At 57.7% G+C, this 24898-nt stretch overlaps 8 protein-coding genes across 8 annotated transcripts; 5 read left to right on the forward strand and 3 right to left on the reverse strand.

Annotated features, from left to right (window-relative positions):
* Nucleotides 1-740: 740 nt before the first annotated feature.
* KRP23_224 (uncharacterized protein) lies at nt 741-1451 on the forward strand (the record flags this gene model as incomplete). Its single annotated transcript, XM_067886709.1, has 1 exon — nt 741-1451. One exon carries the CDS (start codon nt 741-743, stop codon nt 1449-1451), a length of 711 nt encoding a protein of 236 aa, XP_067750779.1.
* A 1647-nt stretch (nt 1452-3098) lies between these two features.
* On the forward strand, nt 3099-6428 carry KRP23_225 (1-phosphatidylinositol 3-phosphate 5-kinase FAB1; the record flags this gene model as incomplete). The annotated part of the gene is made up of 1 exon (XM_067886720.1): nt 3099-6428. The coding sequence occupies one exon, from the start codon at nt 3099-3101 to the stop codon at nt 6426-6428; it is 3330 nt and encodes a 1109-aa protein (XP_067750780.1).
* Nucleotides 6429-7463: 1035 nt separating this feature from the next.
* Nucleotides 7464-10190, forward strand: KRP23_226 (Nucleolar protein 14; the record flags this gene model as incomplete). The annotated part of the gene is made up of 2 exons (XM_067886731.1): nt 7464-9014; nt 9084-10190. 2 exons carry the CDS (start codon nt 7464-7466, stop codon nt 10188-10190), a joined length of 2658 nt encoding a protein of 885 aa, XP_067750781.1.
* A 125-nt stretch (nt 10191-10315) lies between these two features.
* KRP23_227 (30S ribosomal protein S16-2, chloroplastic/mitochondrial) lies at nt 10316-10694 on the reverse strand (the record flags this gene model as incomplete). Its single annotated transcript, XM_067886744.1, has 2 exons — nt 10316-10516; nt 10587-10694. 2 exons carry the CDS (start codon nt 10692-10694, stop codon nt 10316-10318), a joined length of 309 nt encoding a protein of 102 aa, XP_067750782.1.
* Nucleotides 10695-10934: 240 nt separating this feature from the next.
* Nucleotides 10935-11469, reverse strand: KRP23_228 (Transcription and mRNA export factor ENY2; the record flags this gene model as incomplete). Its single annotated transcript, XM_067886755.1, has 4 exons — nt 10935-11014; nt 11089-11163; nt 11224-11378; nt 11462-11469. The coding sequence occupies 4 exons, from the start codon at nt 11467-11469 to the stop codon at nt 10935-10937; spliced, it is 318 nt and encodes a 105-aa protein (XP_067750783.1).
* Nucleotides 11470-11897: 428 nt separating this feature from the next.
* Nucleotides 11898-13094, forward strand: KRP23_229 (Nuclear inhibitor of protein phosphatase 1; the record flags this gene model as incomplete). The annotated part of the gene is made up of 4 exons (XM_067886766.1): nt 11898-12007; nt 12078-12147; nt 12211-12468; nt 12537-13094. 4 exons carry the CDS (start codon nt 11898-11900, stop codon nt 13092-13094), a joined length of 996 nt encoding a protein of 331 aa, XP_067750784.1.
* Nucleotides 13095-13782: 688 nt separating this feature from the next.
* KRP23_230 (Callose synthase 1) lies at nt 13783-20454 on the reverse strand (the record flags this gene model as incomplete). Its single annotated transcript, XM_067886777.1, has 1 exon — nt 13783-20454. One exon carries the CDS (start codon nt 20452-20454, stop codon nt 13783-13785), a length of 6672 nt encoding a protein of 2223 aa, XP_067750785.1.
* Nucleotides 20455-22630: 2176 nt separating this feature from the next.
* KRP23_231 (uncharacterized protein) lies at nt 22631-23677 on the forward strand (the record flags this gene model as incomplete). The annotated part of the gene is made up of 1 exon (XM_067886788.1): nt 22631-23677. The coding sequence occupies one exon, from the start codon at nt 22631-22633 to the stop codon at nt 23675-23677; it is 1047 nt and encodes a 348-aa protein (XP_067750786.1).
* Nucleotides 23678-24898: the final 1221 nt, after the last annotated feature.

A 24898-nucleotide genomic window follows, 5' to 3' on the forward strand; every position in this document is an offset into this window, starting at 1 on the left:
CTTGAACGGCTTGAAAAAACATTCACGAGGACCGCGTACGTCGGCGATGCGCTAGTCATGTTCGAGGAGTATCTGTGGCGGTGCTGGGGTGAGTATAATTCTGAGAGGTACAAGGCACTGTACGTGGCAATCGTGCAGAGCTCCGGCTTCGGCAAGAGCCGGATGCTATTCGAGCTCGCGTGCAAGGCAACCAAAGATGCCTCACGCCCCATCAACAACATGAAAGTTCTGTATACGTGTGTCCGCTTGCACAAGTCCACGGGGTATCCTGAGATGACACCAACCCTCGGGACTGGCTGTTTCCGACTGGGGCCACGACTGCAAGCGATATGGCTTCTCGTTTGATAATGATACATCGTTACGCAGAAATGAATTGGGAGAATGAGTGGATCGAGCTGTTCACAGACCCCGCAGCTGTATTCACACATTTGATAAAGGCAGAGGTGCCGCCAAAAGCGAAAAATCGGGAGCCATGAAGAATCCAGACGGGGAAATGGTGGTGGTGGTGGTTGACGAAGCGAGGACGCTCCTTGCTGAGGGGAAAAGCAGTATCAACAACTTCCGGATACTGCGTCAGGCTCTTTCTTCAGCAAATGATCAAAGCACGGAAGGGGGCATCTTTGAGTTTGTATCTATCAGCACGCCAAAGATCTCGGATCTGACACCACCGTTCTCATTAGACCCGCCTTCTCGGAATTTCGAGGGCAAAATCGTTCCCACCTTTTGTGCTGACTCACACCATGAACGTAAATTGGCGGGAGTACTGCAAGGAAGTGAAGCAGGGCGAACAAAAGCAGAATAAAATGAGAGCTGAGGTAGCCGTGTACAAGTCACTTGTAACCGGGGTGGCGAGCAAGGCCTGGGACGCGTTGAAGCGCATGGGTCGTCCGATGTGGTGGAACACTTTCACCGACTTAGCCCCACAGAAGTCTGACCGAAAAGTAATCAGTCTCGCAGCAAATAAACTGCTGCTGGGGCAATCTCCAGGGGCGGACACGCACAACAAGAATACTATGTTTGGTGTTGCGTCCATGCTTTGTCGTCTGGGTGTGCGTCCGTATTCGACGTCGACATTGGCATCTCGGGCCGTCGCAGACTTCACGGCGATTCTCGCATATGTGAATTACGAGAAAGAGGGCTACCTGAGCAGCTACGCGTCGGACCCGGTGCTAGCTTTAGGGGCAATGAATGTGTGGTATGCGCTGGACGCTGCCTTGCCGACGTATATTCTGCCCCAGTTGAAGAAATTGATTTTGGATGAAGCGCTGGACACAGGCGGGGTCGGTGAGATAGTCGCTCGTATTGTGCTGCTTCTCGCGATGGACAAGTGCGCGATGGAGGACAAACCCTTCTCTGAGCGCACGTTCACGGGCCAATTTGTGTCTGTTGCGGCATTCTTGAATGAGCTTGGAGGTGATGGGGTTTCCATCTATAGCAAGCTGTGCAGATGACGGAAAGCCAGCTTTTACGGAATGGCGATCGCGGTGGGGTGGTTGGGAAATGGGGTTTACTCATTTTGTGCAGTTGCGATTTGAGCCGAACGAGGATACGTTGTGGTATTTGCTGGGGCGTCGGGCAGCGGGTATTTTCCCCCGCAACCAGAACGGAGCCGATCTGTTGATCCCGATATTTTGGAAAAAGTCCGTGGGCGAGTCGGAGATGGAGACAGATGATAAGGCGGTGGAGGCGAAGGTGTCGCTGATGTTGATTCAAGTGAAAAGCAGGTCGCCTACATACAGTGAATTCTCTCAGCGGAGTGCAATAATGAAGAATGCAACTTGGCAACGCTCAATAATAAATACTACTTCGCAGTACTACTTCAATTGCAATTTGACACTGCTCGATAATACATAGAAGTACTACTGTGTAAGTTTATTGATTATTATTTGTATCCCTTAGCCTGCTTCGACGTCAATTCGTTGTTGGTTCACGAACTAGGCGCTGTTCTGTGCCCGCTGCCGTCGCCACGGTTTTAGCCACCTTGTCGGCATACAAGACCAAGAAGGAATTTGCTGTTGTGTGGTAGTTGAGGGTGATGGCGAAAGAGAAAGCTGCAGCAGCAACTCATGGGTGCGTTTACGGAGCTGGGATGGAGGAGTAATGGAATGCTGCACGACGACACTGGCAAAGTCTAGCCCAGCCCAACCAATGGCAGCAGTGAGGCGAAGACGGAACTCTTCGGCATGGTTTAGCAGCAATTTGAGCAAGAAGATGACCATCACAGATTACGATGTACTACGCAGTAGTAGCAGACAAATGGTTGAGTCACTACCGAATGTCCGACTTCACTCTCGTACCCTAGCTTCGGCAATCCGCGCCCCTGACTTCATGACGCACATGCCCCTTCGTGTGCAATTGCGTGCTGGTCCCGCCGCAAACCTGCAACTTAGCGCACCGTTCTGAGTCCGTGCTTGCTTATCGGAGCCCGTCCGCTTCAACTGGGAAACAGGTGTATGTCGCTCCCAAACACCGAACCGTTTTGCAATGGGCTCGGAAAGGCAGAACCCCCATGCGCTACGTGGCGCCCTGACTATAGTATGGCAATATCTACCAGCCACATGAGCCATCACCGCTCCTCGCGTAAGCGTATCTTGGCGTTCCGAACGGCAGTCGCCATCGTCCATCGTGACGGTCGTACCGCACCCCTCCAGTCCCCAACCGTCCTGGAAACGCTCTCGCCACCTAAAGACGAGCGATACAAGCTGGACGCAACTAGTATACATGCATTTGCGCTATACCACCAGTGTAGCAGCACGGACGAGCAGCATTTGCATTCGCCCTCTCCATCAGCAACAGCGGCAAAAAGGCAAGTGTATCCATGTCGCAGCCTTGGTTGCTGCTCGCCAAGCGGTTACGCCCTTTCTGGACGCTTTTCGACCAATCGGCCGCCTTCCACGGCGCCACAACTGCACGACGGAGGCTCCTCACCAGAAGCCGCTCTTGGCGCCAAAGCTCGAGCCGGTCGAGTCACTCTGCGATTCCTCCATCCGGCGCGAGAAGATAATCCGAATTCGCGCCATTTCGCCATTCGACTGCCCTCAACCTCTCCGCCGCCAGCTGCACACACACCTAACCATTCGCGCGATTCGCGCTTCAAGATGCTCGAGTTCCCCTTGCACGACGGCTTTTTCCCGCAAATCGCGCTAAGCCGAGAGGAGGTCAAGTACTACAAGCGCCTGGGCAAGGAGCGCGTTGCGCAGCTCGTGCGAATCATCGAGGACGCCGACTGCGCGTACAAATGGACCAATGCCTCGTCCTCCAGCTCGCGGCGGCTGCGCCTCGAGCCCAAGAGCGGCGTCACGTGCCAGCGCGCCAACTTCCTCGACTTCCAGCCGGCCAACAAGGCGGCGCACGCATCTACGCTGCTCAAGGCCAGCGTGCAACTCTCGGACACGCGCGTGGACGAGATTTTGCGCGCCATCGCAAAAGTCAAAACCAAGGATTTGCGCAAAACGCTGCGCTACATGCACGGCGACGCGTTCGTGGACGGCCGCACGCTCTTCACGTTCCCCACTTCCAGCGCTGCAACAGGCAGCGAAACGTCGCACAGTCGCGCGAAATCTTCGTATCGCGCCATTAAATGGCACGCGTTTAAGACACAACGCCCGCGCCACGGCGAAGAGCAAAAAATCCTGGATTTTTGCTACTTGGAGTACGCCGGCAAGAAGAAACCCCACCCCGGGTCCAATGTCGTGGCCTTTTGCGTGCAAGAGTCCATCTCCCGGGACCGCGAAGTGCCCACGCTCGAGAATTTCGGCGTTGCGCGCGGGTATTTGTCGCGCATGGGGCTCATTGTGTCGCAAACGCACCAACCGAACACGTTTCGCGTGACATCCATTTGCCAAATCGACGGCGACCTAAACCCTATTGTGCGAAACGTGCTAGAAGAGCTCATGAAGCAGACGGTTTGCGCAGTTGCGCAAATTCCGGGTCTTGTGGCGCGGCAGAGGGTGAGCAGCTTGCGCTTCGTGGAGCAGTGGCAATGGGTGCCCAACTCGGACCGCAAAGCCTGCGCGGTTTGTTTGCGCGGCTTTTACTTCCGCCGCAAACACCACTGCCGAACATGCGGAGAGGTGGTGTGCTCGAGTTGCGCGCTGCTGCGCGAATTGGAGGAGCCGATTTTCGACATTTCGCGTTTGCGCGTGTGCTCCGCGTGCATGACGAGCGCGGGTGCGCGGCAGCAGCTTTCGGCGCTCAGCGCAACAGGAGATGAGCCCGTGTCGTCGTCCAATGACACGGAGTCGTACATTCGCGGCTTGCGCAGTCCGCAGCACAATTCGTACGAAGACATGGTCTTCCACATGCGCGAATCGCGCGACCGCGACCGGCGCCAGAGCGATTTGGCAATGGATGTTTTGGAGTCATCCGACACCGAGCTCAAACCTGTTGCGCAAAAGTGCAAAAGCCCGAATTTGCGCAATCAGGACAAGTTGCAGGCGCTCACAGATGTGGTGACTCACATTCGCGAGGTTAGGGAGACCATCAACCTCACTATGTCCGAGGCTGCCTATGCAGAAAATGACAGTGGCGAGGAGGAATTTAACGATATGTACAGCGAAATCACGAGTATTCGCGAAGCACTGGAGAGTTCAGTCTCAAATTTTGACGCTGCACTGGCAAATACGACCAATGCGGCACCTGCCATGTATTATTCCGGACCAAGCGACCGCAGTCAGAACTCGCTGCACAGCGAGCAGGACGACATGACGCCGGACCAGTTCATCTCAGTGGCGCGAATCACGTTCGCAGCTGCACGAGCCACGAGCCAAGCCGGGCAGGCCTTCCTCTCGACGTTTTCGGATACCGGCCCGGAGCTTTTGCGCGAAAATGACGAAAATTCGGTGGCGAGTTACCCGACGATTTATGACAGCGACGACAGTTTGGCGCAAAGCCCCGACCCGTACTCTGCGTCGAATTACGAGAAACTCATGGCCACGTATGAGCCGGAGCACGACGAGTCTGAACAGGAAGAGGAAACGCACAAGTTCCCCACTTCCGTGCGCCGCGCGACCGAAATCCATGAACTGGAGAAGAAAATCCGCGACCTGCAGCGCAGTCTAGAGGACGCGCAACGGAAGCTGTCGGTTATCGACAGCGACGAGCCCGAGCCGGAAGCGAGGTCGCGGCGCCTCGATGCCGTGCAGGAGCGCTCGGCGCAGGTTGAAATTGAAAGCGTCTTCGAGATTTTTGGGACGCGTGAGGAGACTAACGCCGACGCAGCGTCTTCTGTCTCGTCCGGTCCTCGAGCAATGTCACTACCTTCTGACGCCATGGGAGGGAGCCGCTTGACGACTCAAGACCTTGTGTTGGAGCTTCGGGGCGTCATGGCGTCCAGTGAGACCCCCGTGAGGACTAGTGGCGGCTCACGGAAGTCCATGTTGAGATCTGCGTCCCCTCCACTGCCTGCAAAGGCTCCCATCAGTCCTCCTCCTCCACCTCCGGCATCTCCGCCTCTTGCTTCTGGCAAGAAACTGGTCCCCTCGAATCACAAGGTTGGGCCCTCAGTGAGCAAACCTACGACGTCGAAGGCCGGCTCTTCAAATGGCGGTCTGAACGACAGCCACGGGAGTACCCAGAAGAACCAACACCGACGAACACCAGGACCGAATCGACCTTCTGTCACGCCTAGCGAGGGGTCCTACTTGCAGGGTCTGGGAACCACAGGCGGCACCAGATACGACGACGACTACGCTTCGTCCTCTGACGAGGAGAGCTACGACGACTCATCGGACGACCTGTCACTGCTCAGCAGCGATGATTTCCGCGAGCCCCAGTTCAAGAAGTACCAGGGTCCTGATGCGTTCTTTGTGGAGGAGGACCTGGGCGCTCTCCTGAAGAAGCGGAAAGGAACGTCGCCCTCCATTGACCCCGCGGCATCCCCAACTTCGCCGTTGCCTCCTGCGCCTGCTGTCGGGAGGGACGAGCGCGACGAGCTCCGAGAGCTGATGGCGGGTCTTGTCCGTCCTCGCAGCTCGTCGCTGCCGTTCCAGTCGGGCCAGATGGGTGGAGCTTCGTCGGGTGAGCCACTGCAGGACTACGGGAAGCCGTCGTGGAGCGATGACGCCCCCGATCGCATCCCAACGGCCCACCAAGTGGAGGAAGCTGTGCGCGAGATCCGTGCCTGCCTCGCCAGCTGCCGCTGCGAGTGCCCGTCCGACACGGAGCGCGCGCGCAAACTGACTTCCATCTTCAAGGTGCTCCGCTCGCTGCACCGCGAGGGCGTGCGCTCCAAGTTCCGCACGCTGCAGCACGACGACATTCGCTACTCGAAGATGCTCAAGGCCACCCCCAGCATTATCAAGCTGCTCAAGCTCGCTGGCTACGTGTCCCTGCAGCAGAAACTCACCATGCGGCGAGTGGACCAAGACTACCTCGCCCTGTTCCTGCGCGAGCTGGAGCACGAACTCCACTCGTCCACCGCCGCCTGAGCGAGTATCAACTAGATTTTTTGCCATGACGATACAGAAGTACAGACTACCAAGACTACAAGACTACTCTAGCATAGACTACGTGATAAAATACGTCTGCGAATTCACTACTATTCCCTTTATCTTCGCTCCATCGCTCTCGTTGTTATCAACACTTGGAGACGACATCGTGGATGCCCTTCATGCCATTCTGTCGACATTGCTGCGCTACATACAGGCATGCCGAGGGGACATTCCACACTATGCCTTTGAGAATGCCATTCGATTCCCGTGAAATACATTGTATTTGCATCACAGTACAGTCTACAAGCACAGAGGATTGGGAGCCTTTGACAATGCTGTGGAATCGCTACCTGAAAACAAATTGTCATTTTTAACAACAACGACGAAGATATCTATCGTAGACCAGAACTCACGAGTTACAAGTCCGTGGATGCGACAGTGAAGTCGCGTCTGTTGCATCGAGGGGCCTTACTCAAAAACTTCACCAAGGGATCCTCGGGAAGTCTGACCTGTCCTTATAGGACGCCCTTGGGGCCGATATCAAAGATACTTGGTTGCAAATTGCTGGGTCAGTTGAGCAGTTAACTCCCTGAGTTTTCCCTTTGGTTTTGGAGGTTGATCCAGCAGACGCCCTGCACGATAAATACCTGTGACGTCACAACAGTTGATAGCGCAGGACACAAAGCGTGGCTGAAGTCGCCGCTAGAGGTAAGGCGATCTCGCTAAAATACCTTGGGATATACTTCAATGCTTGTTTGCCAGTAAAATACATTGTAGCGCCACTTTTTAAATATGTTTTTATAGCCTTATTAACCCATATATACGTAAAACCGTAAAAACATTTCTGCAAATCGTGATCGAAACAACGTTTGACTGGTGGTTGGCCAGCACTATTTCAGCAGCTTCGACCTGCACCTACGTCGCTCGCTCCTGCTGCCTGTAGGTCTCTCCAGCACACGCCAACAGTCCCATCGTCTGCGCCTTCATCTGCGCTCTGCATCGCACCCCATTTCACACGTCAATTCTCCTGCCATGGTCTTCAAAAGGGGCGGCGCGAAGAAGGTCTCCTCCACCAAAAAGCAGAAGCACGGCTTCGTGCACGCCAGCAGCGCGCGCGGTGCCAATCCGTTCGACGTCCGCGGCAATGCGGCCAAGCAGAAGCACGCGGTGATCGGACGGCGTGTCAAGGGCGCGGGGCGCAACGTGGCGGCCGCGCGCGCCGAGGCCGAACGCAAGCGCCGCAAAACGCTCGGCGCCGAGTTCCGCGCGCGCAACAAGAGCAACGTGTTCAAGGACAAGCGGCTCGGCGAGCAGGACCCGACCCTGTCCATGGAGGACAAGATGATGGCGCGCTTCCAGACGGAGCGCAAGCGCAAGCTGCGCAACGCGTCGGCCTTTGCGCTGCACGACTCGGACTCAGAGCAGGAAGGCGACGACGACGCGCTCTTCCTGACGCACCAAGGCTCCAAGATCACGGACGACGACTATGATAGGCTCAATGTGGACGGCCCGCTGGACGAAGAGGACGACTCGGAGGAAGGCAGGAAGATGGACAGGGACATTGTGGACAAACTCCACTTCGGAGGCGGCAAGGGAGACGCTGCCGCGCCCGAGAAGGACGAAGAGGGCAAGAGGAAGACGCACAAGGAAGTGATGCAGGAGGTCATGATGAAGGCCAAGCTGTACAAGGCCGAGCGCCAGAAGAACAAGTCGTCGCAGGAGGACGCCACGGACAAGCTGGACGAGGGCTTCGCGGACCTGCTCGGCCTGCTCGACTTCCGCCCGACGCGCGCGAACGGCAAGGAAGTGCTGCCCAAGCAGCCCATGGACGACTTCGACAAGCTCACGCGCGAGTTCGCCTTTGAGGCCAAGGCCAAGGCCACGGAGCGCCGCATGTCGCCCGAGGAGGCGGCGGCCAAAGAGCACGACCGTCTTGCTGAGCTGGAGAAGAAGCGCGTGGCCCGCATGCACGGCGCGGACGAGGACAGTGACAGTGACGATGACGGAAAGCGCAAGGGCAGGAAGGGCAAGAAGAAAGCCAAGAAGGACAAAGCGCCCAAGCTCATCATCATGCCCCCCACGGACGACGACCTGACGGACGGCTACGCGGTTGACTCCCGGTTCGCGGAAGATGCAGAGGAAGAAGCCGAGGCGGATGTCGACGTTGGAGATGAAGACGAAGAGCAGGAGGACAGCGACGACGAGGAAGACTCGGAAGCGGACTCGGAGGCGGACTCGGACGATGAAGATGAGGCCAAGGAGAAGGAAGAGGAGAAGGAGGAGGAGGAAGACGCTGACGATGAAGACGCCGAGAAGCAGAAGAAATTGCAGGATGCTGAGGATGCGGCCGCCGAGCTGCCGTTTGTGTTCGAGTGCCCCGAGTCCCCGGAGGAGCTGGGAGCGCTCTTCAAGAAGCACGCGCGCAACTCGCCCGAGAAGCGTGGCCTCATCTTGGAGCGCCTCGTGGCGTACTACAACCCGCGCCTGAGCGCGGAGAACCAGAAGCTGATGAAGCGCTTCTTCGCGGTGTTGGTGCGCCAGTTCCTCGTCTTCGCAGCGCGCTACGCGGCCCACAAGCAAGACGTACGTGTCCCCTCAACCTCCTCCCATTGGCGTGGCTTCTAATGCTGACTTGTATTCGCTTTGCTGCAGCTCGACTCGCTCACAACGAGCATGTACACGCTGGCTCAGCAGATGGGCGACACTGCGGGGATCGTGGCGCGTGAGCTGCTGGCGCAGCTCTTCAAGCGGCTGCACAAGCGCGCGTCGACGTCCGCGTGGCCGACGCTGCCGGAGCTGCTGCTGTTCAAGGCGTTGACGTCCATTTTCCCCACCTCCGACTTGCGGCACAACGTCGTGTCTCCCATGGAGACGCTGCTAGGAGAGAGCTTGGCTCGTGGCGCAGTGGACTCTCCGCAGGAGGCTGCCCAGGCGCTGTTCGCCGCGTCGCTGTCACTCGACATGACGCGCTCGAAGCAGCGCTTCATGCCGGAGGTCGTGAGCTTCCTCACGCGTCTTCTGCGCGCCTTCGTGACGTCGGGTGACGAATCAAAGGACAAGTCGTCGGTCCACTGGCTGCGTCGTGAGCTACTGGAGTGGGTAGCAACCAACGGCCATGAGAAGGTGCTCGCTCTACCGCGTCTGCAACTGGCAGGTAGTTCGTCGTGCAGTGGAGCTCAGGTGCTTGGAGGGCTGTTGGTTCTACTGGAGGCTGCGTCGACCCAGTACGCCGCCCTACCGTCGTTCGACGAGCTGTTCTACCCGCTCTACCTGCTGTTGCACGCGTTGGTGCGTCAGCTGGATAACGTCACGATTTCGCACGTGAACGTGATCATCGCAAAGTTGCACACCCGGCTCGAGTGCTGCTGGACGGCGCGGCGGCCGTTGCGCCTGCAAAGTTTTGCGCCAACGACGCTGCCGACTTTTGCGCCGCACTTCGACGAGAACTACACGGTGCGCAAGGACAAGACGCTGCCCAAGGACACGGCGCAGCTCAAGCAGTTGCAGCGCCAAGTCAAGCGCGCGCGCAAGGGTGCGGCGCGCGAATTGCGGCGCGACGCCGAGTTCATCCACCGCGAGAAGCAGCAGGAGGAGGAGGCGCGACTCGCGGCCAAGGAGGAGAAGCAGAAGGAGGTGCGACGCTGGCTCGAGGAGCAGAACGCCACGTTCAACCAGCAGGTGCGCAAAGGCGGCAACATGCTCAAGGGCGGCGGCTCCGCGCGGGGTCCTGCGCCCCGTGCGCGAATGCCCAAGAAGTAGACTGCAAATTTGCAGTTGCATTAGCAAATACAAGTTGCCTTTTTCATGCAAGTCTCGTTTTGCGCGACAGCGCAAAAGCGCAAAGGAGTTTTTGTGCGAAAGTGTTGAATCATCTCTGCTCTGCTCTATTCGCGGTCCTTCTTGGGCACGCACTTCTTGGTGTATTGGCGCGTGGGCGGCAGGGGCAGCACGTTGGCCAGACCCAGCAGGTGCGCCACGCGGTCCGAGGGCTGTGCGCCCACCGACATCCAGTAGCGCACGCGCTGGTTGTTGACGCGCAGCTCCTTGACGCCGTCGCTGGCGGCGATCGGGTTGAACGTGCCGAGCTGGTGAAAAAGTTGCGCAAAAGGTTAGCTGACATTAATTTGCGCAAAAAGTGGAAATTGCAACACGTACGATCTCGAGGTGCTTGCCGTCGCGCGGGGCGCGCGCGTCCGCGGCCACGATGCGGTAGAAGGGCAGGTCCTTACGTCCCCAGCGGGCGAGGCGCAGTCTCACCACCATGATGCGTCCGAGGGTCTTGTGCTTGAGTGAGTGGCGGGACGCTGGCCGCACAAAGGGGCGCACTTTCGGCCAATGAGGAGGCGGAAGTCGAATATTGACAAATGCTCGCAAGAAGAAGAAAAATAACAAGCTGCGAACGAATCTCATGGTGGATTTTCCTGCCTGCTGTAGGTGTTAGGTCGCTAGCTGGCGTCTGTGAATTTCGTTCGTGCGTGGGCCTATGGCTTCAGCTGTCGCTCTTCATTTCACCTGGGCCTCTTCTTCAATAAAAGCTTTGATCTTCTCCAGCAGGTCGTTCTTGACGTCCTCAGGCACCGTCGCTATTGACCACAGCTCGCATGCTCCGTTCAGTATCCAAACACAAGATACCTCTACCAGTCGACCAGCCGCCTACCTCTTCCTTTGGGGGTGATCTCCTCGACCAGGTCCTCCACGGTCACTTGGTCGATGCCCTTATTCCGGATCACCTCTGCACAGCAACCAGTCAACCTGTGCAATCTGTTCCCTAGTAGCTGCTACTGCTAAGAACCTTTGCAGTGCAACTTCATCTCGTCGCGCCAGCCGCACTCGACCAGCTTGAGCCGCAGAAGCTCCTTCAGTCGCTCCTTCTCACCGCTTTGCACGAGGCGCTCACTGATCCGGGCCTTGACCTGCTCGTCCTGCCGCTGGCGGTCGGCGTGCGTCCTTCAACCGCGAAAAGCAGGCACCGAATCGGTCAACTACATTGGCACAGTCGCGACATTGCGACGAGTTGCAGCGCAACGTACTCTTCCATCCTCGACCGGAGCTCCTCGCTGTAGATCCACTGTCGCCTATTAACTCAAGTGAAACGTTTGGGCCAATCGACGGACGTTGCGACGCAATAACGTCTCGGATTGGCTGAAACGCCACGACGCGACGAAAACCTGTCGGGAAGCATGTGTTCTCTCCTCAGCTCTACATAGCAAGTCGCTCGCTTTTGCGACCTATCATTCGGCATGCGGGGACTTTGGTCTGGCTCGAAGCGTCCGGACCAATTGCGTCACGTCGTTGGCCTCTCTTTCGCAGTTGCGTCCGGTCGTCCCGAGCACTTCTTCAGCTCGTCCGCTTGTTGCGCGCGACTCGGAGTGTCGTGCGCTGCAGTTGCAATTGCGCAACGACAGCACGCAGACTTCGACTTTCGTTCGCAAGCCACTGCCACTTTCGCGCAAAAGAGCGACCATCATGGAGCAGGCCCTGCAGCTGCCGCGGCTCCACCTGGACACATTCGTGGCGCAGCCCAAGTTCCTGGCGCCCATCGCGCCGCCCACGGTGCCGTTCCCCCCGCCGACGTGGTGCGCAACTTCCTCCTTCTCTCTCCCCCGCAAATTTGGTCCGCTAACTCGTTTTGCACTTGCTTCATAGGTGTCTGCACAAACCCCCACGCGCAATTTCGCTGCTGGACGTGTACAAGGAGCACGTGCTAATTGCAACGGTGCGTTTTGCAGTGCAAATTTGCGCTAATGCTTTGCTAATGTGAGTGTATTGTTTTGCGCAGCATACTGTGGACCAGAAGGCCTTCTACCTCGTTGGTAGGAACGCCGCTGTGTGTGACATCGTGCTAAGCCACTGCTCCATCTCAAGGCTTCATGCAACGATCGTGCACCACGAGAAGGGCGCCACGTACTTGGTGGACCTGGGATCGGCCCACGGGACTTTCGTGGACGGGTTGCGGCTAACCGCTTTGCAGCCGACGCTCGTGGTGCACGGCGCCGTGCTGACCTTCGGGGTTTCGTCGCGCTCGTACACGTTCAAAGTACGTGTTTGCAGTTTTGGCAGCGCAAATTTCTTTGTCTAAAGTGTTGTGTTTGCACTGTTTTGCAGTCGTTCGATTCGCGCGAACAAATTGCGCAGATTTTGCGCAACCGAGTGAACCTCCCGCGCGAAGAGCTGCAATTGCAGCAGAATACCATGCTCAACTCGCAAATTTCGCACCGATTGGAGCTGTCGCCCACGCGTCGCAGTATGCCGCCAATGTTCCCCATGGCTCCAGTTTCGCAGGCTCCGGAGCTGCAACTGGAGCCTCAGGTGCATTCAGACCAGGACGCGCTCATGTTGGAGTGCGACCGAAGAGGAAGCGGCGACGGCCTCCAGTTGCTGGGATTGGCGGGTTTTGGGCCAGTCAGGAAGCGGTCGCGCGGCCAATCAGGGAACTCGCAGGCGTCCGGATCATCCGACCAAAGCGGCAGCACAGCGGATCTTAGCGTTTATCTGGATGATCCGACGGACGAACAGCAGGGCGAGCCGAAAAGGGTGCACTTTTGCGGCCAGCCGCCGGAGATTATCCCGGATGCTTGCAACGAGGATTCGATCGAGATCGAGACGGATGCGGGTCGAGTCCGTGAGGAGCTCCGACGTACAGAACTCGCCAATTCAGATTGAAGTTCTCGTCTCCAGACTGTCAGGGAAAATCGAGACCAAGTGCAAAACTCAGCGCTGAAGACAGAAATTTGCGGATGATTTTGCAGATTCGTGACAACTTTTCGCGTTCGGTCAAGAAGCAGGAAATAGTGAGGCCCCAGATCACCGGCTGGAAGTGATGGGGCTTTTTCCAGACGCAAACCAGGCCCAGAAGACTTTGTGGCTCGACCGAACGGTGGCGAGTAGACTTCCGGCTTCGTGCGGGTGGGAAGTTGGATGTTTTGGTCGGCGGGTATGTTGTAGAGAGTACTTCATAATTTAACTAGGATACGTAGCTCACGCCACTGCGGCAAGCACGGATAAGCGAGTGCAAATGAAGCGATGTAAGTTTTGGACGAGTTGTGCAGTGAAAGAGCTGACGTCGAGTTGATGTTGAGGCCGGAAAGCGAGTTGAACGTTGGCGACTTGGAGGACAACAAGACGAGCAGGACGTCCGAACGACGGCACATCGGAACTTCTCTTCCTCTCTACTCTGGAGCGACGATGGACTTCCGTACGAGAAGCAAAAGGGTATGAAAAACTTTCGTATTATCAATATGTAAAGAGCAAGATGCTGCAGGTAAAACAAGACGCGCCTGCCTGTGGTGGGCGCACTACTACTCGGATAGAGTACAATCCGTCACCTCGCCAAGCCTCTGCGCGGCACCGTCTACGGCGCGCTGCCAGCAGGCGACTCGTACATCTGATAGTTCGAGTGCGACTTGGCACGCGAGCGGCTGAAGTTCCTTGAGCGCGCGCTGCCTGGTGTGCGCGCGCTGCGCCGAGACGCCCGGATGCGGCGCAGACGTGCGCGCTCGGCCTCCATCTCGCCCTTGGTGCACACCATGCCGTTCTTGAGGGTGCCCACCGTGAACAACAGACCCGTCGCCACCACGCAGCAGCCAGCCAGCGCGAACAGGTACAAGTACTCGTTGCCGCTCATCGACTCGTTGGAACGGATGTAGGTGGCGCACACAGGCAACAGGAAGAACACCATGAAGTAGACGGTCACGTACACCGCGCGCTGCTTAGTGGTGAACAGACCGACGCACGACACCCAGGGGACTGAAGTGAGCCCCAGACCCGCGAAGAAGTACAGGAGCAGGCCCACGATCTGCAGCATCAAGTACTCGTTGTCGCCCGTCACAAACTCCGACTTGGCGTTCAGGCCCAGGACGAACACCAGCGCGGCGATCGGCAGCAGCGTGCAGAACATGATGCGCTTGTGGTCAATGCGGTCCATGAAGAAGAACGAGAAGAGCGCACCCAGGAACTGAAGCGCCATGCAGTTCACGAACATGTACGTCGCGTCTTCAATGCTGCGGAACGCGTCCGACAGGTACATGTTGACGCAGCCCAGGAAGATACTGGAGACCAGCATCAGGAACAGGCCCATCATGAACTTGAGGAACGAGGTTCCGCTGTTGGCACTCGCGTCGTCGCTGCCGGCCTCTTCGTCGCGGATCATGCGCAGCTCCTCAGACACCCCCTCCTTACGACGCAGCACGGCCAGGCAGCGCTCGCAAGACTCCATGCCCTCGCGCATGTACACCCAGTACGGGCTTTCCGGGAAGATGTACACCGCCGGGGTCATGATCGACAGAATAATGGTCGCAATGAACACCTGCCACACCCAGCCCACCTCGTTCGAAGACGAAGAGAACCAAGCCGCGAACAAGATGCCAAGAATGAAGCCACTGCCCAGAAGCAGCAGAGCCTTGCCACGCATGTCGCGAGTGGAGATCTCGTAGATGTACACAGCCAAAGTAGGCAGCAGCACGCCCACAGAGCCGCCGAGCAAGCAAATGCCAGGCATCAGGAAGCCTTCGCCACCCGACTGCACCGCGCTCACGCCAAGCATGCCGACCACAGTAAGCAGCCCGCCGAAGACGATTGACAGGCGACGGCCAATGAAGTAGTTGATGAAGCCAGCCACGAACACGCCAACCATGCAGGCAAAGTAGAACGCGTACGTGACCGAGCCGTCACCGACGTTGCCGTCCAGCAGATCGTAGGTCGTTACGTAACTCAAGAAACCAGCCGTGCTCTCCAGTGTCGTGAAGAGGTGGAACAGCCAGCCGCAGCCCATGCCGCCAAGCACGCCCATGAAGGCCGCCAGCGAGAACGCGTACTGCGACGACGCAGACACGACCTCCGAGAAGCCCTTGTTGTACATCATACGCGTCTGGATGATGTTCAGGAACGGGATGGCCGACATGACGAGAAGCGGAATGATCATAGTCACCGAGAAGATGAAGTCGAAGAAGAACGCCAACTGCTGGAACATGCCCACGGTAGCGATCGACGAGTTGGCGAAACTGTACATACGCGCCATCTCGTTGATGCCGTACAGGGCCGCCAGGTAGCCGAAGAACAGTGAGATCGTCCTGGTGAAGCTGACGTCGAAGATAGCAATCGTGAGGACGAAGAACACGATGAGCGCGAGCACCACCACGAACAGATACGTGATCGCACGAATCGACGTGTTCACGCCGCGGAAGCAGCTGCCAGCAGCGCCAAAGAGACCCATGGCCAAGACGGTGATCACGGACGCAGCAAACACCAAGCCCACCGAGATGAGCTCCCACTCGAGTGCCACCACGTACCACATGAGCAGGAAGTGACGGCATTCACGCAGAATGACTGTGAATCGAGCAATCGGCCTCGTGTTGTGGTACAGCTTGAGCTCCCCCTTCCACCAGCCGATCCAACCGCCGACCATGACAGAGTCCACGTCCTGGTAGTCCTCGGGGGCGTACATCCACTTGGCCCACGCAGTCACATCAGCCTTGGTCTTCTCCCAGTCGAGTCCGTCCGTGTTGAAAATGTACGGGGACACCAGCCACACCACCGCGATAACCCAAATGGCAAACGTCTGCACGCCGAAGCTCTGCGACGTCTCACAGTAGTCGAAGGCGAACGAGTTCGTTTCGCCAGCGACAGACGTGTCACAAATGTCGAACTTGCCGAACGCCAAGTAGACCAAGCACAAGCCAACGAGCTCCATAGCCTTGCGGTAGTGACTCGGGGCGTACGCCTTGTACAGCAGCACAAAGGTCTCACGCGTAATCTTGAACCCACGGCCCGTAGCCTTGTACTGAGCCTCACCGTGGAGCAAGTTGTTGTCAAAGAAGTGCATAGTCGTACCCAGCTGGAAGATGAAGAACGCCGGACCAGCGGTGAACACCATCTCCAAAAACTGCACCAGTCCGCGGCGCAGACCCATTTCAGCGAAGTACACACAAATCAGCGGCAGCGACAGGAACAGACCGGCCTGGATGTAGTACTGCGTGTTGTACACCGAGTCCATGTCGCTGTACACACGGTCGTCGAAGCCGTAGTTGTACGAGTTGGCCATGATCACTTCCGTAGTGTTCATGTTGTACACAATCTGCGTCTGCACGCCCGAAAGAGCGATGTAGACCTTGCAGTACATGTACACGAACGTCGTGACAATCGTCATCCACGTCGCGTAGTAGAAACCCGTGTGCGAGTAGTACATCGAGTTGAGGCGGAAGAAGTCCATGAACTGGCCCATGCGGTGGGCCTCACGCGCAAGCGAAGTTTCGCCGGCACCGTTGGCCAGCTTACCCTCGAACATGGAAATCTGGGAGAGAGCCACATCGCGCCCCTTGCCACACTGCATGAACTCCACGTGGGTCACGACTCCGCCACGCAGCGTCGTGTTGAACCCAGCGAACACATCTTCCGACAGGTTGATACCCTTACTGGACTTGGACACTCCACCGCGCGTAATAGCCAACACCTTGTCGAAAACATCCGGGTGGCCGTAGTGCATACGCACGTACAGAGGGTCAGCCAGCACACGCTGCGATAGCGTCACGAACACCAGCTCCTGCCACGTCTTGAACTTGGCAAGCGAGCTGGCGTTACCCGTGAAAATGTGCTCACGCATGCCAATGATCGACACCGGCTTCTTGGACGGGTGCAGGTCCGCGGTACACAGAAGCTGCGGCATTTTCAGACACTCCTCGAAGTAGTGCTGCTGGTTCATATCAATCGTCTGCACGAACTCGCCGCGCGTGAACGGGACAGCGTTGTTCTGGTTCTCCGGCTTACCCTCGCCCAGGATCGGGTCACCAGGCAGCGAGTAGCGGTACACTTCCACGATCTCATCGGACTCACTCTTGATCAGCACCGTATCGAACGACTTCTCGCCGTCCTCGTGGTCCACAGTGTCCACGTAGGCCACACGCAGGTTCGGGTACTCGCGCAGCAGGTAGTCGATATCGGCAGCCTGCGTCTTCCCTTCCATGCGGTGCTTACCGTACACCTGACACGCACAAATGTACGAGAATTTCAGACGCACCATATCCTGCAGCTGGTTCTGCTTCTGCTCCGCCGACTTGCCAGGGCTCGAGCCGATCTCCAGCCAGTGCAGAATCTTAATCGCATCCTCGTACATCATCATGCCCTGCACCGTACGCGCCAGAGTCTGGCCACGGTACGACGCCCACAGACGGATCTCCTCGGGGTGGTTCTTCTGAGCCTCCTCGGCGGAGCTCACGTCAACTCGCTCCAAGAAGTTGTCCCATTCTTCCTGGTGGATCTTCGTCAGGTACTTCAGAATCGTCAGGTTCTTGCCGTCCTCCTCCACCTTCTGGAAGATCGGGTGGTTCACAAGCGGGTCGTTCAGGTCCTTGAGCGAGAACAGCACCGTTTCGGCGTAGAACGGAGTCACGACCGAGAAACTGCGCATCTCCTTGATGGAACGCAGCTGGGGGATGTCCATCACCAGCGACTTCATGAAGAAACCAAGACGACGCTGAGCCTCCGTCGTGCGTGGCATGGCCTCCGAGCGGTCCAGCGACAGCAGCAGGCAAGCACGCGTAGCAGCGCCCATAGCCGTGTCACTGCAGAACAGGTTCACGAGTCCGCGCGAGGCATACATGTACCCGTTGGCACTCGAGCAGAACTTCGAGTTGGCGAACTTGCGCTGCAGAGCAGGGTCCACACAGAACGACTGCACACCGTTCAGGAACGCTTCCATCTTGGCCACGAAGTTGCGAATCACACCCATCGAGTGCACGCGCGCGTTCGGGATGTGCTGCGACTGCACGTCCGGGTCCGGCAGGTCCAAAATCTCCTCAAGGAGGTCCACCGCAGCCACGCGCAGACTCGCGAGCTCCCGCACGTTGAAGGACTTGAGGAACCCTCCAGCCGCGGCAACTTCCTCGAGCTGGCGGAAGCCGTCAATCACATCAGCGTCGTCGTTGCCGAACAGGGCGCTAATGACGTACATGCTGGCCGTAAAGAACGAGCGGATGGCCGAGAGGCAGTCGTTCTCCACGAGCGTCACGCGCAGCTGGGACTCGCCCTTGCCGTCCTTGGCCATCTTGATCGCTAGTCCCATCGCCTCCGTCAGCTTGCCCGCCGACAGGAAAACAGGCTCAAACACCTCGCCAGTGCTGCGGATGTCGTACTGCAGAATCGCAGCCTCCTTGTCGTCCAGAAGGTCGCCCTCGCGGAACGAGTTGACGATCTCATTCCACACCACCACGAAGCGCAGCATCATCTGCGACTCGTACGCAGCCGCCAGGGCGCTCGCTCGGGTCGAGTCCGAGCCGCTAGCAGTCGCGTCGCTCGAGCGGGCGAGCAACGTCACGACCTTCTGGTCGAACAGCTGCGGCGCGACGCGGAACGCCTTGGTCATCTCCTTGGCGCCTCGGATCTCGCCAGTCTTCATCAGAATGCCCTGGAAGCCTCCAAGCAGCGCCTGGAAGATCGTAAAGTAAATCTGCGTGGCGTAGTTGAAAATGAACACCACGGGCAGCCACAAGGCGATAATAATGCCGATATTGTGGAACGACACCAGCGAGTTCTGGTAGTCCAGCGTCATGTCGTAGATGCTCAGCGTCGGTAAGATCAACGGCCGGACCAGAATAAAGTACGACGTGATCGCCTCCACGATCCACAGGATGATCCAGAAGATAATATACTTGATCTGGTACGAGAACGGGGGCGTCATGTCCTGTCCGACATAGCAGCTCTCTCCTTCGCGGACGAATTTCGCCGCAAAAGTGCCGCTAATCAACTGAGGTGCAAAGGCCTGCGTCAGCAGCACCAGCAACCCAGGAAGAATGTAGGCGCCGCACAACGGGTACAAATTATCCAGCAACGTCGTGTCCTTATCCTGGTTCAGCGGCACATAAATCATGACCCCAAAAAGCACCGCGAAGCCGCCGTTCCAGATGATCCGCGTGGCCAGCGCCGACCCGTACGAGAACGAGCGCGAGCTCGACGCCGATGACTCCTTGGACGTCAGCAGGTGCCACCCGTGACACACCTCCATCACACACTTGAGAAAGGCCATGAGACTCAAGCTGAAGGGGATGGCCACGACTGCGACCTTCAAGTCTCTGGTTGAGTAGGGCTCCACGACGTCTCCAATGCGGCCGAACTGGACCCAGCCGCTCTTGCCGCCATCGGGCGAGATGGTGACGGCGAAGGCCAGCACCGTCAGCAGCACCATGAACATCATGTTGAACTGGAAGATGCGGTAGTAATTCAGCACCATGGTGAACAGGCTTCGGTGTTCGTAGAACGTCTTGCCGTGGTTCTGCGTCAGCTCCTGGCCCACCTGCGCCACGGGGATGCTGAGGCAGTGCTGCTTCCAGAAGTACTCGTTGATGTCGTCGTAGTTGCGGATCTTGACGTGCTCCAGGGGTTTCCCCAGCGCGTTGCGGCGCTTCATGTTGCTGGCCTCGCGCCAGATGGGGCGCACGACCTGCGCCAGGTACCAGCCTTCCGGTTGCCGCTCGCGGCCCTGCGGGTCGGCGTTCACCATGGTCAGCATCTGGTGGAAGAGGTAGCACACGCACTCGGGCATGTGTCGCACGTTGGCGGCCTCGCCCCATATCAGAAAGTAGAGCATCACGTCCATGTGTAACTTGTCGCTGCCCGAGGCCTGCGGGATGCCGTCCCCAGTGTACGTGGCCGGCTGCGTGTGGATAAACTTGCACCACGCCCGGTAGTTGCTGAAGAGCTTATTGGCCAAGCGCACGAGGTGCTCGTCGGGCGCGTCACTGGGCAGACACCGCGCCTTGCCGTTGGCCAGCAGCAGCAGCACGTGCTCGCGCTGATTGCTTACAGAGCCCTCCTGGAACCCGAACTTGGCCTTGAGGAACTCGCAGCAGTAGTCGATGGCCGCCTCGTCGTCGCCCTTGGCGCTCGTCACGTCCATCGTGTTGAGCCGCGAGCTGAAGCGCTCCTTGCGCTCCGACTTGTTGCGGCGCCGGTCCGCGTCCAGCTCGAAGTAGTTGGAGCTCGCGCGCCGGCGGCGGTCCATCTCGCCGTGGCCGGAAGGTCCGCGCTGCGCCATGTGCTTATTTTCGGGTCCCTCTTCTTGTTTTCGGCTTTCGCGACTGGGGCACCTGTCCGGCGATGAAGCGCGGGGTCGAGAAGCGACAGGGGGTCGACTCCTAACTGCAGTCTTCCTTCTTTCCTTCGCTCTGCTGGGGGTTTTCCCGAACTGACGAAGGCCGCAGTGCGTGCGATAGAGGGAGAACGGCCGGATAGGGGGCCCAGCGACTTGACTTGATTCTAGTATGGAAACGGCCCCCGTAAATATTCAGCGCGCGCGGCAAGAGACGGGCTGACTCATTTTTGGCCAATGGGAGCCGCGGCAGAACGAGACAAGCCACACACAGCGGTTTTTCCGCCCTGCTGAGACCGCCATCTGTGCTTGCGCTCCAAAGGCGCAGATAGCGGCGTCAGCTTCGCCGGCGATAGCCGCTAGTCGGACGTCCGCTTGCAATTGCGCAGCGCTGCCCGTTCAGCGTTGGACTTGTCGCCGTTCCATCTAAAACTTCAGGATTGGTCTACTTTCCGCCCGGCCATTGGCCGAAATGCCGGAAAGTGAGAAAATTCGGCATGATGGCTGCTTTTTGGCCGAAAATCCTGGTGAGCATGGGCTGCTAATCCGATGGCCAAATGGCTCCACTCTGGCGGCATCTGCCGCGTTACTTGTCGGTGTTTGACTGTATTTGACACGATATCTCGGGAGTCTGCGATATCCGTGCTCTGGTAGCTGTTATCCGCAGCGATCCGATTCGACCCGCACGGCCCAGAGCATCAAGTCGTGGGTTGCAACGACCTGCTCAGCCCAGCTGCAGCTTCTCCCGCAGGGATTTGGCGGCCGATCGCCGAGTCAACAAACATGGGACGAATGCGATGGCGCCATGCCTGGCGCGGCAGGACGGGCGGTAACGGACAGAGCCCCGACACTCGCGACTTTCGCTGATGTTATCCATTCCAGGGTTCGGCTGGGTGCCATCGCCCTGGGTCGGTGCAGTTGTCGGACGTCTGTGGGTCTCTGAGACGGGCAAAGTCCAGTGTCCGGTGCTGTGCAACTGCTCTGGTCCAGTCTGTGTGGAAACGTCAAGCGGCCTTGCCCCATCCAGGATTTCATCCAGCGCTGGATACGCTGGTGGATATGCTGGTGGCTTTCGGTGTGCCTACATGAGAGCCGGCTTGCCTTGGCATCGCGAACCGTTCGTTTTCGCTGCCAAGGTGAGACGCAGGAGCCCTATCGTTTCCTCGGACGCTGGTGACGAAATGCCAGGACGACGGCCAGAGAAACAAGAAACCAGAAGCCACTGCGGAGATGCTTGCGACGGCCCCGATAGACCAACGCCGCGTGTGAATCACCCGTTGTGACTTTATCTCTGAAGCTAACTCACTGAACGTTGTCTCTTGTCTTAATTGAGGACGAAGTGGGAGCGGAGAGCGAGGGCGATGTGGACGACGACACCCAGCTTGGAATTGACCTGCTTGTAAACCGCGTACACAGGCTTTCACAGGCGCTGTAGAGATCCGACCGGACACTCAACGGCGACGAAAATCTAGACGCTGCTGTTGCCTCCAATGAAGTAGTGGTGACAGCGAGATGACGTGTAGCGTGGCAAGTTTTGGAGAGCAGCGCCGACCGCAGATAGCTGATGTTCACTTTGAGCGCTACTAAACGAAAGGACCTGCCACTTTTGAGAGAAGGCGTTTCGGTGTACGAAACCCCAAGCAGACAGCGATCGTCACTTCAGCAGCTGGTAAGCGGTGCAGTCGGGTGTATGTCCCTTAGACGCCTGTTGTACTTCCACCGACAACGCGTTCTCTCTCGGCACGATAGCAAGTCTCTCACTGCCGTCAACTATCTCTCGGGTTCTCTTTCGCTCGCTATTATAAGCTAGGGTCGTAGGACACCACTTCCAACTCGGTGGACAAACCTCCGCACTTCCCATGCCCAAACACGAGTCAAACCAGCACGCCGCCTTCGTCCTGGCTCCCTTATGCTGCCTATGGACGTGTTTCCGCCGTTCGAAACCGTGCGAGTCGTTGCATTCCTTCGCCCTGCTCTGGTCAACGCACCTCAACTGCCACAGGGCAATGCCCATGTTACCGTGGATTTAGCGCTTCTTGCTTTCTCATTCTGCAAGTTGCGCGACAAGCAGCACCACACTACAAGCAAACCAAGAACCTAGACTACCTTCCCTTTCAGCTCCATGGTCAAGCTCACGATCACCATCGCCGCTGCGGTGGCTGCAGCTGCAGTTCTCGTCGAAGGCTCGTCCGACCCGGGGTCCCCGTTGAGTCCACACTCGCAATTCTTGCGCGATGGAAGATCGGGCAGCAATAGTATGGGTCTAAGTCCTTCAGACAGCGACACCGATGTGCCTCCCCCCCACGACTATGATCGCGAGTTGTCCCCACCACCAAAGGATCGCAAGCGCGGTGGCAAGCTCCGCAGTGGGCACCGTCATCCGCCTCCAGCAACAGGAAACACGAACATGCCTTTCGGTGGAAGCGACGCAGATCCAAGACGTGGGCGTGGTAGTGGAAGCTTTGACGACCACATTTCGGATGCTGGCAAGGCTGAAATGCCCTCGATTCCGGATCGCGGTCCATTCCAGAAGGACCCCAAGGACTTTGGAAATGGCAAGCCTAACAAGCAAAGCCCTCCCCCACCCAGTAATGGAAAGCATGACGTCCATCGCCCGGATGGAGGAATGCTACCCCACAGCAGTGGCGTTGACTCGTGGAATGGTAGTGGGAGTACTGAAGGACGTTTTCCTCCTCCGACAGACGTGGGTGAGGAAGGACACGAGTTCCCTTACGACAATGAAGCTCTCATGCTTCCCCCTCCACCAGGCTCTTTTGACGGCGAACGTATGCCACCAAAACACGGTGACCGTCGTGGCAAGCCATTGGGAAAGCCTGATGAAAACCAGCGTCCTCCAGTGAGCACAAGAGCGGACGAGCAACCTCCCTCTGCTGTGCATGGCGGTGATCCAAAGGGTGGTAAGCCGCAGGGGGGTCACAAGGAGGCTACCAAATCACAGTACGGAAGTGGAAGCTTCAACGGTCGTTTCTCACACGCAGGGAGTGATGGCAATCCTCCTTCTACCAAGCGTGAGCATGAGCACGAGGCTGGCACCGAACCGAGCGGCAAACTCCTGCTGAACGAAGGCAGTGGGTCTCTGTTCCCAAAGGACGGCTCTCACGTTGGCGACAGTGAATTCGCGCCACCAACCATGGTGAGGCCCCAATAAAGACACATCAATCGGATTCGACAGCCTGCGGAGGAATCTCGTAGACCTTTTAGCACTATCACAGCATTGCAATGCATTCTCTACTTTACACCACTCTCACTCACCGAGCCCGTCGGATCGTTAGTCGAGCAATGTCGTGATCGTCCTTGAACTTCAGTTTCTGCTTGGGTTTTTGTAACGGCCCTCTGACAGCCTGTCAGTACCTGATTCACTTGCAAAGTCTCCGCGTCAAGCTCAAGTCGACTAGATAATAACATGCGAGTGCTCAGCCTTCTTGTGGCGTCCCTGCTCCCGCTGGCAGCGCATATGCAGGCATCGGCCTCGCCCGTCACGACCGTTCCTCCGAAGGGGAATGACGTTTGCCTCGATGAACCATCGATCCTGTCCGTGGCCAGCAACCTGGATGGCAGCACGCCCATGGCCGGATCAGCCACTTGGAGCGAGAAGAAGAACCTCCCGGTCTTCTTCTTCCACGGACTCACGGGCAACAGCACGGAAGGCTTCAACTACCAGGCCAATCTGACGGCGGAGGGGCGTGTCTTCGTCCCTTTGGCTTTTTGTGAGAGGGAGTGCTCATTGACAGCGATGAATATGCAAGTGCCGATGGCCATTGCAGCGGTGCGGGAGGTGGTGGCGAACGACGAGCGCTTTGCGGGCGGATACATCTTCATCGGTCACTCTCAAGGAGCTATGATGGCTCGTGCAGTGATTGAAGAAATGGACGGCCACAAGGTCCACACGTTCGTGAGTCTAGCGGGAGGAGTGAACGGCATTTTCTACGGCCCGCAGGAGGCCGATCGCAACTCGATCCACGACTTGGGCGCGGGTTTCGGTGCTGCTGTACTGCCTCAGAGTCTGTTTGACTTCACGGGTTACTCGGCTGAGGGATATCGGGGACAAATGCAGGCCGACCTGGCCCGCCGATCGATGGATCCCAAGCTTCAAGCTGCGTACTCCATCACGAACTTGGGGCGAACTCCAGTGCGCGACGTGTGGCTGGCGACGAACGAGTTCCTGCCGATGATCAACAACGTGAACGCGTGCGCATGGTTTGATTTCCACTGCCACATGGAGAAGATCCGCCGCAAAACCAATTTTCTCAAGCTGAAAGAAGTCCACTTCTTCGCTTCGCCTGAGGATGGAGTGGCTTCTCCGTGGCAAGGAAGTTTACTTGGACACTACAGCGAAGTTGACTCCTTGGAAGAGATCGAGTCCACGTTT

The sequence above is a fragment of the Phytophthora ramorum genome (genome assembly GCF_020800215.1).
Source record: "Phytophthora ramorum isolate Pr-102 chromosome Unknown Phyram_PR-102_s0001, whole genome shotgun sequence".
NCBI classification, from domain to species: domain Eukaryota; phylum Oomycota; class Peronosporomycetes; order Peronosporales; family Peronosporaceae; genus Phytophthora; species Phytophthora ramorum.